Raw genomic sequence first — 14,248 nt, 5'->3', positions numbered from 1 at the left:
AGATATATTGGCCAACCAGACAGGTTTGTATGGTGTACAGCACAGCAGAAGCAGCCCACATCAAAGCATTTTTTTTTTTATTAAACTGTGCTTTAGAAATATATTTTGTACAGTTGCTTAAAAAGCCCTCAGAATAAATAAAAAAAATATATATCTTTTTTTCTGGTGCAGCATACTCATATTCATCATACACAATTCAAGTATCTAACATTGCATCTAAAGAATTGTTAATGAATGTGTGTGCATGGTTGATAATATTTTTATTTCAAGGTAAAGTGGGTTGCTGTGAATTCTGCAAAACAAAAAAAAAAATATATATATATATATATATTTTACCTGAGTATAGAAAATCTCCAGAAGTCACTTGGCTCAGTAGGATTTCCCCCTTTGCTTCAGCAAGTGCCAATAATACACTGTAGGTCTTTAAGCATCTCTCACTGTCAAAATAAAATGATACAGAATGAGCACTGTCAATACATATATCACATTATCAATCTTTTAACAACATTGTTACTTTTTTATTAAAGGATTAACCTTTTGGAACGTGATACATGTTACAGCTGTATTTAGGATTGAATCTGTAACATGTTCCAGCTCCTGCTTCTTCTCCGGCAAATCCCCCCTTCACTCCCCTTCAGTGTGACAGCAGGTTGGGGTTCTTCTCCCCCACTATCACAATTCAAAAACAGCATTGCCATTCATTCACAGTTTCACAGCAACTACAAATATCATCAGCCACTGCAGCAGATGGTTTGAAGCTCTGAATGAACTGCAAGGGCTTTCAAACTGAAGGCCCGTATGGAGGTACTGGCTGAAAGTTGCAGGGCTTGTTTGTAGAAGCCTGACATAGCACCCCTGATCCACTGATCATGAGTATCTCTGCAAAAATATGTGCATTTATAATTTATTTCTAAAAAGGTGATCTTATCCTTTAATTGAAATGTATGTATAGCCATTTTTTGGGGGGGGGGGGGGGGGTTTGGAGTATGAAAGAATTAGAACTCCTGTCAGGTTTGTATTGTTGTTTGTGTCCCTGACAAAATTTTTGCAGGAGGTAAGAGGTAATTCTCCACTTGGCTTTCTGTTCTGATGAGAAATGTCCAAGATGGGAATTCACCTCACTTTATTGGAAGTTCTATTTCATCTCTGTGAGAGGAGGTTAAAGTGTAACCTTAGTCAGAAAATTAAGTCCTGATAGACCACTTTAGCCTGGCCCCTTTTGCATGCATAGATATGTAGCAATGTGGACTACAGTTATAAAGTACAGTGTTCCCCCGGTATTTCTATGCATCGCATGTCCCTCTAGTGCCCAGTGTTATCAACTGACATCATGTATGTGAGCCAAGCTAAAGAGATTGTGGGCTGGGTAGTTCCACAGATTGATAATCGCTTCACCTGACCTTGTACCTGGACTACATATCCCAAGGATCTTTGCTACCATCTGAGAAATTGCAGGAACTACATAAGAAGCCAAAGCCCTGCCCTGCCATCTCTTCCTCCTGGGCCTGATGCCAGACAGACCTCTCCATGCATGGAGAGTGAGAGGTCATGGTCTACCACGCGGTGTATAAGATTCCAACCTGGATGAGAAGGGCCAAGCACTGCTTGCTGTTTGTTAGACATCCATCTAGCACAGCTTTTTTCGACTGCCAACTGTCAGAAACCATGAAACAGACTGAGACAGAAGTACAAACAAATCACACTTGTTTATTAATAAAAATAAAAAGGTAAATAGAAAAAAAGCGTAGTCAAGCATAGCCAGAGTCCTGTAGCCAGATCGGGTAGTCAGCCAATCCAAAGTTCATTAACCAGATCGGGTAATCAGCCAGGCCGGAAGTCAGGGATCCAAGGAGAACAACCGCAAGCAGGATAAGAAGCCAGGTTTGGATGTCAGCAAGCCAGTCTTGAAACAAACAGCAGGAGATGGTTCCCTGTGATGTGACCAACGCGAAGGCAAATGATAAAGTGAGCAGGAAGGCTTTAAATAGGCAGGTCAGACGAGCATCATCGGGAACAGCTGGATAACTGTGGAAAGAGAAGAGAGCTGGCAATTAGCCAACAGCTGAGCGGCCAGCCCAGAGGAGAAAGGGCTAAGCCAGCCCTGACAGTACCCCCCCAATGACCCCTCTCCCTCGGAGGGCCACCAGACTTGAGGGGAAACAGTCTATGGAACTCGTGGAGGAACACAGGGGCATGTACGTCAGAGGATGAAACCCAGGAGCGTGCCTCCGGACCGTACCCCTTCCAATGCACCAGGTACTGTATGCGCCCATGGAACCTACGGGAGTCAACAATGGATTGTACCTCATACTCCTTATGGTTCTCAACCAGAATAGGGTGATGTGGCACTGAGGTGGTAAATCGGTTACAGACCAACGGTTTCAATCAGGTGACATGAAACACATTATAGATGCATATACTAGGAGGAAGGTTCAACGCGTAAGCTACTGGGTTAATCCTGCGAAGGATACGGAACGGCCCAATAAACCGAGGTGCAAACTTCAGTGAGGGAACACAAAGCCGGAGGTTGCGAGATGACAGCTAGACCCTGTCCCCAACCTGGTAGGAAGGGGCAGGCAGGCGTCTGCGGTCAGCATGGAGTCTGTACCTATCATTAGCATGACGCAAAGCCTCTTGGACTTGTACCCAAGTAGAACGAAGACCACAGAGATGCTCCTCTAACGCAGGAATACTCTGCGGAACAAACGAATCAGGCAACATGGGAGGTTGGAAACCATAATTCGCCATAAATGGAGACAATCGGGAGGCAGAATTCAAGGCACTGTTGTGAGCAAACTCTGCCCAAGGTAATAGGTCAGACCAGTTGTTATGATGGTCAGAAATATAGCAATGTAGGAATTGCTCCAAGGACTGATTGGCTCGTTCTGTGGCCCCATTAGACTGCGGGTGATACGCAGACGAGAACGCAAGCTGGATTCCCAACTGTGCACAAAAAGCTCGCCAGAACCGGGAGGCAAACTAACTGCCCCTATCCGAGACAATCACCTTGGGTAGCCCATGTAAGCAAAAGATCTCCCGAGCAAAAATGGAAGCCAGTTCCTTTAGAGGTGGGCAACTTCTTAAGTGGAATACAATGACACATCTTTGAGAACCGGTCAACCACCATAAGGATAACTGTGTTGCCTTGGGAGTTGGGCAATTCCACAATGAAATCCATAGACAGGTGAGTCTAGGGCCTCTCTCCATTGGGTATGGGTTGTAGGAGGCCCACTGGAAGGTGTCGTGGAGTCTTACCCTGAGCACACACAGGACAGGCAGCTATGAAGGCAGTAACATCAGCCCGTAGACTAGGCCACCAGAATGGTTGGGAGATGGCCCAAATGAGTTGATTCTTCCCTGGGTGGCCAGCTGCCTTGGGAGAATGGTATGTCTGGAGCACAGCAGTAGGGAGACTCTCTGGGACAAAGCAGCAGTCCCAAGGTTTATCAGGAGGAGCATGGACCTGAGCGGCAAGAATTTTGTCACCCAAAGGAGAAGTAAGACTGGTGCGAACCGTAGCCAAGATACGATCAGGAGGAATCATAGGAACCGGAACCGACTCCGACTTGGAAGTGGAGGAAAATTGTCGTGACAAGGCATCAGCCCTTACATTCTTAGTAATGGGTAAGAATGAGACAATGTAATTAAAGCTCGACAAGAAAAGAGCCCATCACGCCCCTTCTGGGAGAGAGTCGCTTAGCCTCAGACAAGAATGTAAGATTCTTATGGTCAGTAAGAATAAGAACCGGCACAGTGGTACCTTCAAGGAGATGTCTCCATTCTTTCAGGGCTAAAATGATCGCCAACAGCTCTCTGTCACCAATCTCATAATTGCACTCAGCAGGTGACAATTTCTTTGAAAAGTAGCCACACGGATGCATAGCGCTCTCAGAGTTAGGACGTTGAGACTGAAGGGCACCAACTCCAGTCTCAGAAGCATCAACTTCTAGGATAAAAGGCAACATAGGATCAGGATGTGCCAACACAGGAGCAGAAAAAAAGGGAGCCTTGAGAGTCTCAAAGGCCTTAATGGACTCTGGAGACCAACTCTGTGGGTTACCGTCCTTTCTGGTCATATCAGTCAGAGGCTTGACCAGAGACGAGAAGTTACGAATAAACTTCCGATAGTAGTTGGCAAAGCCCAGGAAACGCTGCAGAGGACGTAAACCCATTTGTCGAGACCACTGTAGGACTGCCGACAGTTTCTCTGGGTCCATCGAAAAACCAGCAGTGGAAATGACATAGCCCAGGAATGTAACCTGTTCACGATGGAACTCGCACTTCTCCAGTTTACAATAGAGATTGTTCTTTCTTAGGTTTTGAAGTACACAACAGACATCTGTGTGGTGGCTCTCCAGGGACTTGGAAAATATTGAGATAAACCACCACACATAATTGCAACAAATGTCGGAGGACATCGTTAATAAATTCCTGGAAAACTGCCGGGGTGTTACAAAGGCCAAAAGGCATTACCAGGTATTCATAATGGCCTGTTCTGGTATTAAACACAGTTTTCCACTCGTCGCCCTCCTTAATGCGCATGAGATTGTATGCCCCTCTCAGGTAAAGCTTTGTGAAAAACGTTGCTCCCTTGCGGCGGTCAAATAACTCCTTAATCAATGGAATCGGGTAGGCATTTTTAATCGTGACACGATTGAGACCCCTATAATCTATACAAGGTCTTATTTCACCGCTCTTCTTTTTCACAAAGAATAAACCAGCACCAGCAGGAGACGAGGACTTGCGGATGAAACCTCGAGAAAGTGCGTCAGCAACATACTCCTTCACGGCCTTATCCTCCAAGACCAACAAAGGGTAAACCCGGCCACGAGGTTGTATGGCACCAGGTTGAAGGTCAATTGCGCAATCATAAGGCCGGTGTGGAGGCAAACTACCAGCTTGACCTTTATCAAAGACATTGCCAAAATCATGGTACTCCTCCGGCAAGGAGGGGAGTGAAGCGGTGCACAGGACCTTGGATACCTTCAGGAAGCATGTCTCACTGCATTGTGGTGACCAGGAGAGAACTTCAGCACAGAGCCAATCATAAGAGGGGTTGTGCCTCTGTAACCAAGGATAACCAATAACCAGCGGAAATCTGGGTGAGGAAATAACTTGGAATTGGATTATCTCATGGTGAAGAGCCCCTACGGCCATGGATAAAGGAACCATCTCATGAGTCACATGGGCAGGCTGTAAAGGTCTCCTGTCAAGAGCCTCAATGGCAAGTGGAGTGTCACGCAGCTGCAGCGGAATCGAGTGCTGCAAAACAAATGCAGCATCAATGAACAAGCCTGCAGCCCCAGAGTCGATTAGAGCCTGTATCTCGATGGACGACTCAGCCCAAGAAAGGGTGACCAAAACTAGGGGCTTATCCTTCTGGATAACTGGGGACAAAACAACGCCACCTAAGGTCTGTCCATGACAGGACCTCAAGGTTTGGGCGTTCCCTGGACGGGTAGGACAAGACTTTAAAAAGTGACCTGCCTGGCCACAATAAAGGCACAATCTCTCCCTCCTCCTAAAGGCTCTCTCATCCGCAGAAAGATGTGTGAAGCCCAGGTGCAAGGGTTCATCTTCACTGACCAACTCGGTACCAGGAGGCATGGGAGGCGAGGGAGGCATGAGTGGGACTACAAAGCTCGGAGGCAAACGTACAGGAGGCTTCCGCAAGCGCTCCTTAAGAGAAAGTCATCCTTTGAGCCATCCTCAAGTCTGGAGTCAATGAGGATGGCAAATGAGATCAAGCTCTCCAGCTCAGTGGGTATATATCGGGCTGCTATCTCATCCTTAATGGAATCCGAGAGACCATGAGAAAAAGCAGCCACGAGGGCCTCATTGTTCCAAGCAACCTCTGCTGCCAGAGTACGGAATTCAATGGCATAGTCGGCAACAATTCTCGTACTCTGATGGACATGAGGCACTTGGCAGCAGAAGCGGAGCGTGCGGGAACGTCAAAAACCCTTTTAAAGGAGGCCACAAACTGAGGGTAACTCAAGACAACAGTTTTTTGCGTCTCCCATAGAGGGTTAGCCCAGGCCAAGGCTCTCTCAGAAAGCAAAGATATCACGAAACCTACTTTGCTTCTGTCCGTGGGAAACGCCTGGGGCAGCATTTCAAAATATATCTCAACCTGATTGAGAAACCCTCTTCATTGAACTGGATCGCTCCCAAATTGCTGGGGAAGTGGAGCAGAACCAGACATACCTCTTATAGAGGTAATACTCAAGGCGGGTGCCTGCACAGAGACTGGTGCAGCAGCAGGGACGGCCTGCGACTCAGGTTGTACCGGAGCAGCCACCGTGGGGGATTCCAGGTGAGCTGTGCGATTCAGGAGCGTTTGTAACGCCAAGGCAAACTGATCCATGTGGTGATCTTGCTCATTCAATCTGGAAAAAATATTACCAACAAGTGGATTGACTGTATCTTCTGAATTCATGGCCTTCGCTTATTGTCAGAAACCATGAAACAGACTGAGACAGAAGTACAATCAAATCACACTTGTTTATTAATAAAAATAAAAAGGTAAATAGAAAAAAGCATAGTCAAGCATAGCCAGAGTCCTGTAGCCAGACCGGGTAGTCAGCCAGTCCAAAGTTCATTACCAGATCAGGTAATTAGCCAGGCCGGAAGTCAGGGATCCAAGGAGAGCAACCGCAGCAGGATAAGAAGCCAGGTGGGATGTCAGCAAGCCAGTCTTGAAACAAACAGCAGGAGATGGTTCCCTGTGATGTGACCAACGCAAAGGCAAATGACAAAGTGAGCAGGAAGGCTTTAAATAGGCAGGTCAGACGAGCATCATCGGGAACAGCTGGTAACTGTGGAAAGGGAAGAGAGCTGGCAATTAGCCGACAGCTGAGCGGCCAGCCCAGAGGAGGAAGGGCTAAGCCAGCCCGGACACCAACCTGTATTCTAAGCTCCACATCGGGAGATCGAACTGGCAGATCCACTGCACATGTGTCGCTTCAGGGGCTGCTGTCCGGAGGACATCAAATCGGCCTGGTTGTTGGTGAGAGGGCAATCATCCACCTTTACAAATCCTTTTCTCATGGTTTCACTGGGACACTGTGCAGTGTGCACAGACATCTTTACCTTGGGAATACTTGACTGAGCCTATCTTGAACACTGTGCATAGACACCTTTAGTTACTTCCACTTCAAGAAATTGTATTGCTATTACACCTTATTGGATACAATTAATGAGCTCCTACATGCCAGTAAAGACCATAAGATCTGCAATGGGCATTGCTGTCATTATTGCTATAAGGGTCCTTATACCATTGCCATTAAGTCTAACCTCTCATTAGGGTTAAAGATTTACGGTATAGGCTGTCCGAGGTTTCCCCCTTTAGTAATTTGTCAATATAACCATCTAACTTTGTTTATCCTTTCAGGTGCAAGCAGAACCCCACTGTACATGTGTATATAATAGACCACTTTACCTGCAAATATTTAGCTTGTGAATTTCCTTTGCTGAGTTGGCACGTTACCCAAAACTCAGTAGATCCATTACCTCCTTTTTTGTGACAATGCCTTCTTTGAACTGTTCTAATAAACATTATCAGAATATAAATGTGCAGAGTTGTCTGACTTGTTACTAAGGTGGTGCAAAGATGTCTGAACCCAGTGTCAGGTGGGTTTGAATGTTCATCAGGTCATGACAGTGCAGATGAGCAGGTAAATGTAAGCAGCCCTCTAGGGTGCCGTGCTACATTTGGGGGCTTGACCGAGATGTTATCTGTAGCTGGCCTTAGCCGACCTAGACAAGAGCCACAATCTGCATGGGAAGTCACTTTGATGGCCGCGGTTGCTTGAGGCAGGAGTCAGGGAGCTCCCACAGGGAAAAGCACTGTTCTGGAAATCTCGGGAAGTGAGCACACCGAGATGGAGATCAGAAAGTGGCTGAAAGCTCTGGTCCCAGGACACTGGGCCTATATCATGGAAACTGAAGCCACACATGAGTTGGATTAAGTCACGGTACTACTAGAATGGGAGGAAGAGGTACCTATGTGTTTTCAGGAGGAAGAGATACGTTTAGCTGAAGGGGTGATTGCTAAAGTGTTCCCACTCAAAGTGGGGGAGAACAGATTGAGAGGCAGCCCTTGACCAAAACTCAGGAGAAGGGTCCCGTAGCTCTGGGATCCGACTCTCTAGGGACCAGTGCCCCCCTCTCTCTTTCTACACAGATATGAGCCGGCTAGTTGATAGCTTAGTGAAAAATGGATCTGGAAATGCCAAACAGAGCTATGGAAGACTTATGCCCCGTACACACGAGAGGACTTATGTCCGACAGACTTCCAAAGGAGTTCCGCCGGAGTTCCGACGGAGTTCTGACAGACTTTTCGGCCGAACGGACTTGGCCACACACGATCACACTAAACTCCGACGGATTCGAACGTGATGACGTACGACCCGACTCGAATAAGGAAGTTCATAGCCAGTAGCCAATAGCTGCCCTAGCGTCGGTTTTAGTCCGTCGGAGTAGCATACACACGAGCGGATTTTTCGAAGGGGACCGGGTCCGGCGGAGTTCCGTCGGGAAAATTTGAAGCATGCTTCATTTCTAAAGTCCGTCAGACTTTTGCGAAGCTAAAGTCCGTTGCAGCCCACACACGATCGGATAGTCTGACGGACTCGGTCTGACGGACTTTGGATGTTGAAAAGTCCGCTCGTGTGTACGGGGCATTAGGTTCTTCTCAGGGCAACTGCCGACTCCTGTAGGGAAGATGAGTTTAAAACATGGATTCAGGTAATGCAGACCATGGAAGAGTGGAGTGTTCCAGAGGCTATGAAACGACAACGGCTTAGTGAGAGCCTTCGAGGCCCATTGCCTGATGTGATCCATAATCTGAGCCTCTGAACCTCTTTCCACGTGTGTAGTCACCCTCTTTTAACCAGGATATTTCATCACAAGAGTCACTCTATCGGACATCTTTATATACACTTGAATTTATGTGGATTTGAAGATAATTTTTGAACACTTGATAGGAATGAAAAGATTTTGTTCACTGTGAACTTGCTTGATATACCAGTTTTTTATATTATATATATATATATATATATATATATATATATATATATATATATATATATATTGTGGCAGCACGCAGGTAAAGTCACCTGGTTGTATCCAGGATGGGAAATATGTGTGCCCTAGATTCAGGCTTTATGCAGACTTTTACAATTAGAGGGGAAGAGTTAATGAGCCCAGCTGAAGTAAGTGGGCTCATTAAGACCTCTACAAAAAACCCCAGCATGCTTAGGGAGATGCTCCATCCTGGAACCAGTTTTGTGTTGTATAGACTGGGGAGTGTGATATCTGTTCTGTGCGGTGAGTTAGCGCCTGTGTGGCAAACCTCTACAACAGAGACAGGGACTGGTGCAGCACAAGGCTGCACTCAGTTGTTAGACAGGGAATCTAAGTGTGTAGTTAGAGGTCAAGCTGACCAGGATTTATTTTCATGTTTTATTTTTGTTTGACTGTTATATGTATCACTGCATGTAGCATAAATAAACCGCATCTTTTGTTTTTTGCACCTACAACGCTGTCTGCTGTGCCTGATTTTGTGTTGTGAACCCATCCAGGGGGTCACACACACCCGCTGCCGAGCTAACCCCTCACAGTTGGTGGAGAATTTTGGCAGTTTTTTTTTCATTTTTTTTAAAGGCCAGCATGGAGGAGATACTGAGACAGCTGGCTCTAGCAAATGCAAATCAGCAGCAAACAAATGCGGCTTTACAAAAGAGCCTTGCAGCTCAACAACAGAGCCTTGCAGCCCAGCAGAAAGCTCACCTGCAGAGTCTGGAAGCTCAGCAACAAGCACAGCAGCAATCTGAAGCCCGCTTTATAGACCTGTTGCAGAAGCAAGAGCAGAGTTTTCAACAGAAAATAGAGACATTAATACAGCAACGTCCGCAGACCAATGAAGCAAGTGGTTACAATAATACCGCATCCTTTGGTGTGAGCCGTTTACTGACAAAAATGACTGGAGAGGATGATCCGGAGGTGTTTTTGACCACATTTGAAAGGACTGCTGAAAGGGAAAAGTGGCCTAAGGAGCAATGGGCTGGACTGGTGGCCCCTCTGTTAACTGGGGAATCGCAGAAAGCTTATTATGACCTAGAGCCTGACCAAGCAAAAGACTATGTGGTGCTAAAAACAGAAATATTGTCACGGCTGGGTGTCACCCTGGCCGTCCGGGCTCAGCGTGTGCATAATTGGACTTTTCAGGTTGGAAAACCCCCCAGGTCTCAAATGTATGATCTCATTCACCTGAGCAGGAAGTGGCTGCAGCCAGAGACTTTGACCGCACCAAACATTGTGGAACGTGTTGTTATGGATCGTTTCCTAAGAGCTCTTCCTACTGCCATCCAAAAATGGGTAAGCCATGGAGACCCAGAAAATGCAGATAAACTTGTGGATCTGGTTGAGAGGTACTTGGCTACAGAGAACCTGGCCACCTCTTCCAGGGACTCACGGACTTTCCACCCTAAGACCAGAACATCCCCAGTGGCGGGTAAGATGACTCCAAGGGGTGAGGGTGGAGAGAGTGAGAGGGTGGGAGTTCTACCTAAGGTCTGGCGGGAGCAGCCCAGGAAGCCCATGCTGCAAGAGACAGCGAAAAAGATTATTTGCTACCGCTGCCGGCAAGAGGGACATATTGCAGCCAATTGCCCCATTGTGGATGAGCCTATGCAATGTGACTTTATAAGGGAGAGACGTCAGTCGCTGTTTGCGACAGTTGCATGCACTGCCATTCGGGGACCTGAGAAACATTTATGTAAAATGTGTATTAATGGTAGAAATGTTGATGTGTTGCTGGATTCAGGTAGCCTGGTAACATTGATAAAAGCTGAATTAGTTACTACAGAGGTCTCTGGGAAGAACAGGGTGGCTGTTATTTGTGTGCATGGGGACACCCGAGAGTATCCTGTAACTTCAGTGTTTTTTGAGACCCCCAAAGGTAACCTCTCTCATCAGGTGGGGTTAGTGTCTCACTTACCACATGATGCTATTGTGGGAAGGGATTTTCCAAAATTCTGGGAACTCTGGGATTGTCCTGAGCCCCCCACTGGTGCCCTATAAACCAGGAAGATGACCAGAATTCCTCTGGGAGTGGTGAGGACTCTCCTGAATTTCCCTTGTCGGTATTGGCGGGGGAAACTCGAGAAACTGGGGAGGAGCCAACATCCTCAGATGAAAACATGCCGTCTGTGGAGTTTTCGGATCTTGAGGTTCACAGGGAAAATTTTTGCCACAGAACAGTTAAAAGACCCCACCCTAATAAAGGCACGGGAAAATGTGGTGAAAATAGATGGCTAGTTAGTGAACCCAGATAAGACTTGCCCTTATCCTTACTTCACTATGGAAAGGGACCTGCTGTATCGAGTGGCTCAAAGGGCAGAAGAAACCATTGAGCAACTTGTAGTGCCCAAACCTTACAGGAAGTTGGTGTTAGAATTGGCTCATGGGCACATTCTGGGAGGTCATCTGGGGACAGAGAAAACCAGAGAGAGGGTATTGCAGAGATTCTATTGGCCTGGGGTCATGAAGGAAATATAAAATTATTGTTCCTCCTGCCCTGTGTGTCAGAAGTCGGCACCTATGCCACATTTCCGTAAAGCGCTGGTACCTCTTCCTATCATTGAGGTCCCCTTTGAAAGGATCGCAATGGATTTGGTAGGTCCGATAATGAAGTCCGCCAGGGGGCATCAGTACATTTTGGTTATATTGGACTATGCCACCCGTTATCCGGAAGCAATTCCTCTCTGAAATACCTCGGCCAAAACCATAGCCAAAGAGCTATCTCTTGTTTTTAGCCGCGTGGGTATTTGTAAGGAACTGCTTAAGGACCAAAGTACACCCTTTATGTCCCGGGTTATGAAAGAATTATGCAAGTTGTACAAAGTGACGCAATTGCGTACATCTGTGTATCACCCCCAAACAGATGGGTTGGTTGAAAGATTCAACAAAACCCTTAAACAAATGTTAAAGAAGGTGGTGGATAGAGATGGAAAGAATTGGGACTGTCTAATACCCTATCTAATGTTTGCCATTAGGGAGGTACCCCAATCCTCTACGGGTTTCTCACCCTTCGAGTTGCTCTATGGGAGACACCCAAGAGGGCTGCTGGATATCGCCAAGGAAACTTGGGAAAATGAGAGTTCTCCTCACAGGAGTGTGATTGAGCATGTCGCCCTGATGCAAGATAGAATTGCACAGGTAATGCCAATTGTAAAGGAACATTTAACCCAAGCGCAGTTAGCACAGCAGAGAGTGTACAACCGTGGGGCCAAGACCCGTACTTTTTTCCCAGGGGATAGGGTCTTGGTGCTAGTCCCTACGGTTGAAAGCAAATTTCTGGCCAAATGGCAAGGTCCATATGAAGTAATTGAAAAAATTAATGAGGTGAACTACAGGGTTAGACAGCCAGGAAGGCGAAAGCCGGAGCAGATCTATCACGTCAATCTGCTGAAAGCCTGGAGGGATAGGGAATCCCTAGTCGCAGAGACTTTGTCACAAGTACAGCCTGATTGCTTAGTTCCTGAGGTTGGAATAGCAGACACCTTATCGAAACCCCAACAACAGGAGGTTAAAGAGTTTGTACTTCGTAACAAAGAGATTCCGGGACAAACATCTGGCGTAGAGCATGACATTATTACCCCGCCAGGAGAAAGGGTAAAACTAAAACCTTATAGAATACCAGAGGCCCGACGGGAGGCAATACGCGGGGAGGTTCAAAGGATGTTGGAATTGGGTGTGATAGAGGAGTCCCAGAGTGACTGGTCCAGTCCTATCGTACTAGTGCCCAAACCTGATGGGAGCTGGCGGTTTTGTAACGATTTTCGACAATTAAATAAAGTTACAAAATTTGACACCTACCCCATGCCGCATATAGATGAGTTGATTGACCGGCTGGGAACAGCCCGATATATGACAACTCTTGATCTCACCAAAGGGTATTGGCAAATTCCCCTGGCCGAGTGCCCCATGCCCCATCTGGGGTTACAACTGCGTTTGTAACCCCAGATGGGGCATTCCAATATAAGAGAATGCCGTTTGGGTTACAGAATGCACCGGCAACATTCCAGCGGAAAATGGATAAGATTCTGAGGCCCCATCAGAAATATGCTGCAGCTTACCTGGATGATGTGATTATCCATAGCACAGACTGGGTCTCACATTTGCCGAAAGTACAAGCAGTCCTAGACTCTATCCGGGAAGCTGGGTTTACGGCCAATCCAAAGAAGTGTACCATTGGACAGGAGGAGGCCAAATATCTTGGGTACACTATTGGGAGGGGGGTGATAAAACCCCAAGTCAATAAAGTCGAGGCCATACAGAGTTGGCCACGTCCCAACAGCAAGAAACAGGTACGAGCCTTTCTGGGAATCGCTGGCTATTATCGACGATTCATTCCCCATTTTGCTTCTTAGGCTGTGCCCCTCACCAACCTGACAAAAGGGAAAGAGTCTGTCATGGTTAAATGGTCCCCAGAGGCTGAAGAAGCATTTCAGTCCTTAAAAACAGCCTTATGTAGCCAGCCAGTGTTGTACTCACCAGACTTCTCTAAGGACTTTGTTGTACAAACTGATGCATCAGACGTTGGGTTAGGAGCAGTGTTATCCCAGGTCTGGAACGGGGAAGAGCACCCAGTCATTTACCTCAGCAGGAAGTTGAAGTCCCATGAGGTAAATTACGCCAAGATTGAGAAGGAATGTTTAGCACTGAAGTGGGCTCTAGATTCCCTTCGGTACTATCTGCTAGGTAGGCACTTTGACCTGGTGACTGATCACGCTCCTTTAAAGTGGATGGCTCAGAACAAGGAGACCAATAGAAGGGTAAATAGGTGGTTCCTGGCCCTACAAGAATTTAACTTTACAGTTAAGCATCGCCCTGGTGTTAAAATGGGGAATGTGGATGCTTTGTCTCGGATACATGCGTGTCTGACTGCTTGTGTTACAACCCCAAGGTTGAAACAAGAGGGGGGGGTATGTGGCAGCATGCAGGTAAAGTCACCTGGTTGTATCCAGGATGGGAAATATGTGTGCCCTAGATTCAGGCTTTATGCAGACTTTTACAATTAGAGGGGAAGAGTTAATGAGCCCAGCTGAAGTAAGTGGGCTCATTAAGACCTCTACAAAAAACCCCAGCATGCTTAGGGAGATGCTCCATCCTGGAACCAGTTTTGTGTTGTATAGACTGGGGAGTGTGATATCTGTTCTGTGCGGTGAGTTAACGCCTGTGT

General features: G+C 46.8%; 1 protein-coding gene across 2 annotated transcripts in view; it reads right to left on the bottom strand.

The window, feature by feature from the left end:
• USHBP1 (USH1 protein network component harmonin binding protein 1) overlaps nucleotides 1-14,248 on the bottom strand; it is a 120,577-nt gene that overhangs the window by 52,194 nt on the left and 54,135 nt on the right. For both annotated transcript variants that reach the window (XM_077475535.1, XM_077475534.1), the window contains one exon: nucleotides 337-437. In XM_077475535.1, coding sequence (XP_077331661.1) covers nucleotides 337-437 — 101 coding nt within the window. The remainder of the gene's footprint in view (nucleotides 1-336; nucleotides 438-14,248) is intronic.

This window comes from Lithobates pipiens, unplaced genomic scaffold (assembly GCF_037356315.1).
Source record: "Lithobates pipiens isolate NorthernLeopardFrog02 unplaced genomic scaffold, aLitPip1_a1.2 Scaffold_13, whole genome shotgun sequence".
NCBI lineage: Eukaryota > Metazoa > Chordata > Amphibia > Anura > Ranidae > Lithobates > Lithobates pipiens.
Note: the sequence above shows the minus strand (reverse complement) of the source record. Positions and strands in the feature narration are given on the sequence as shown.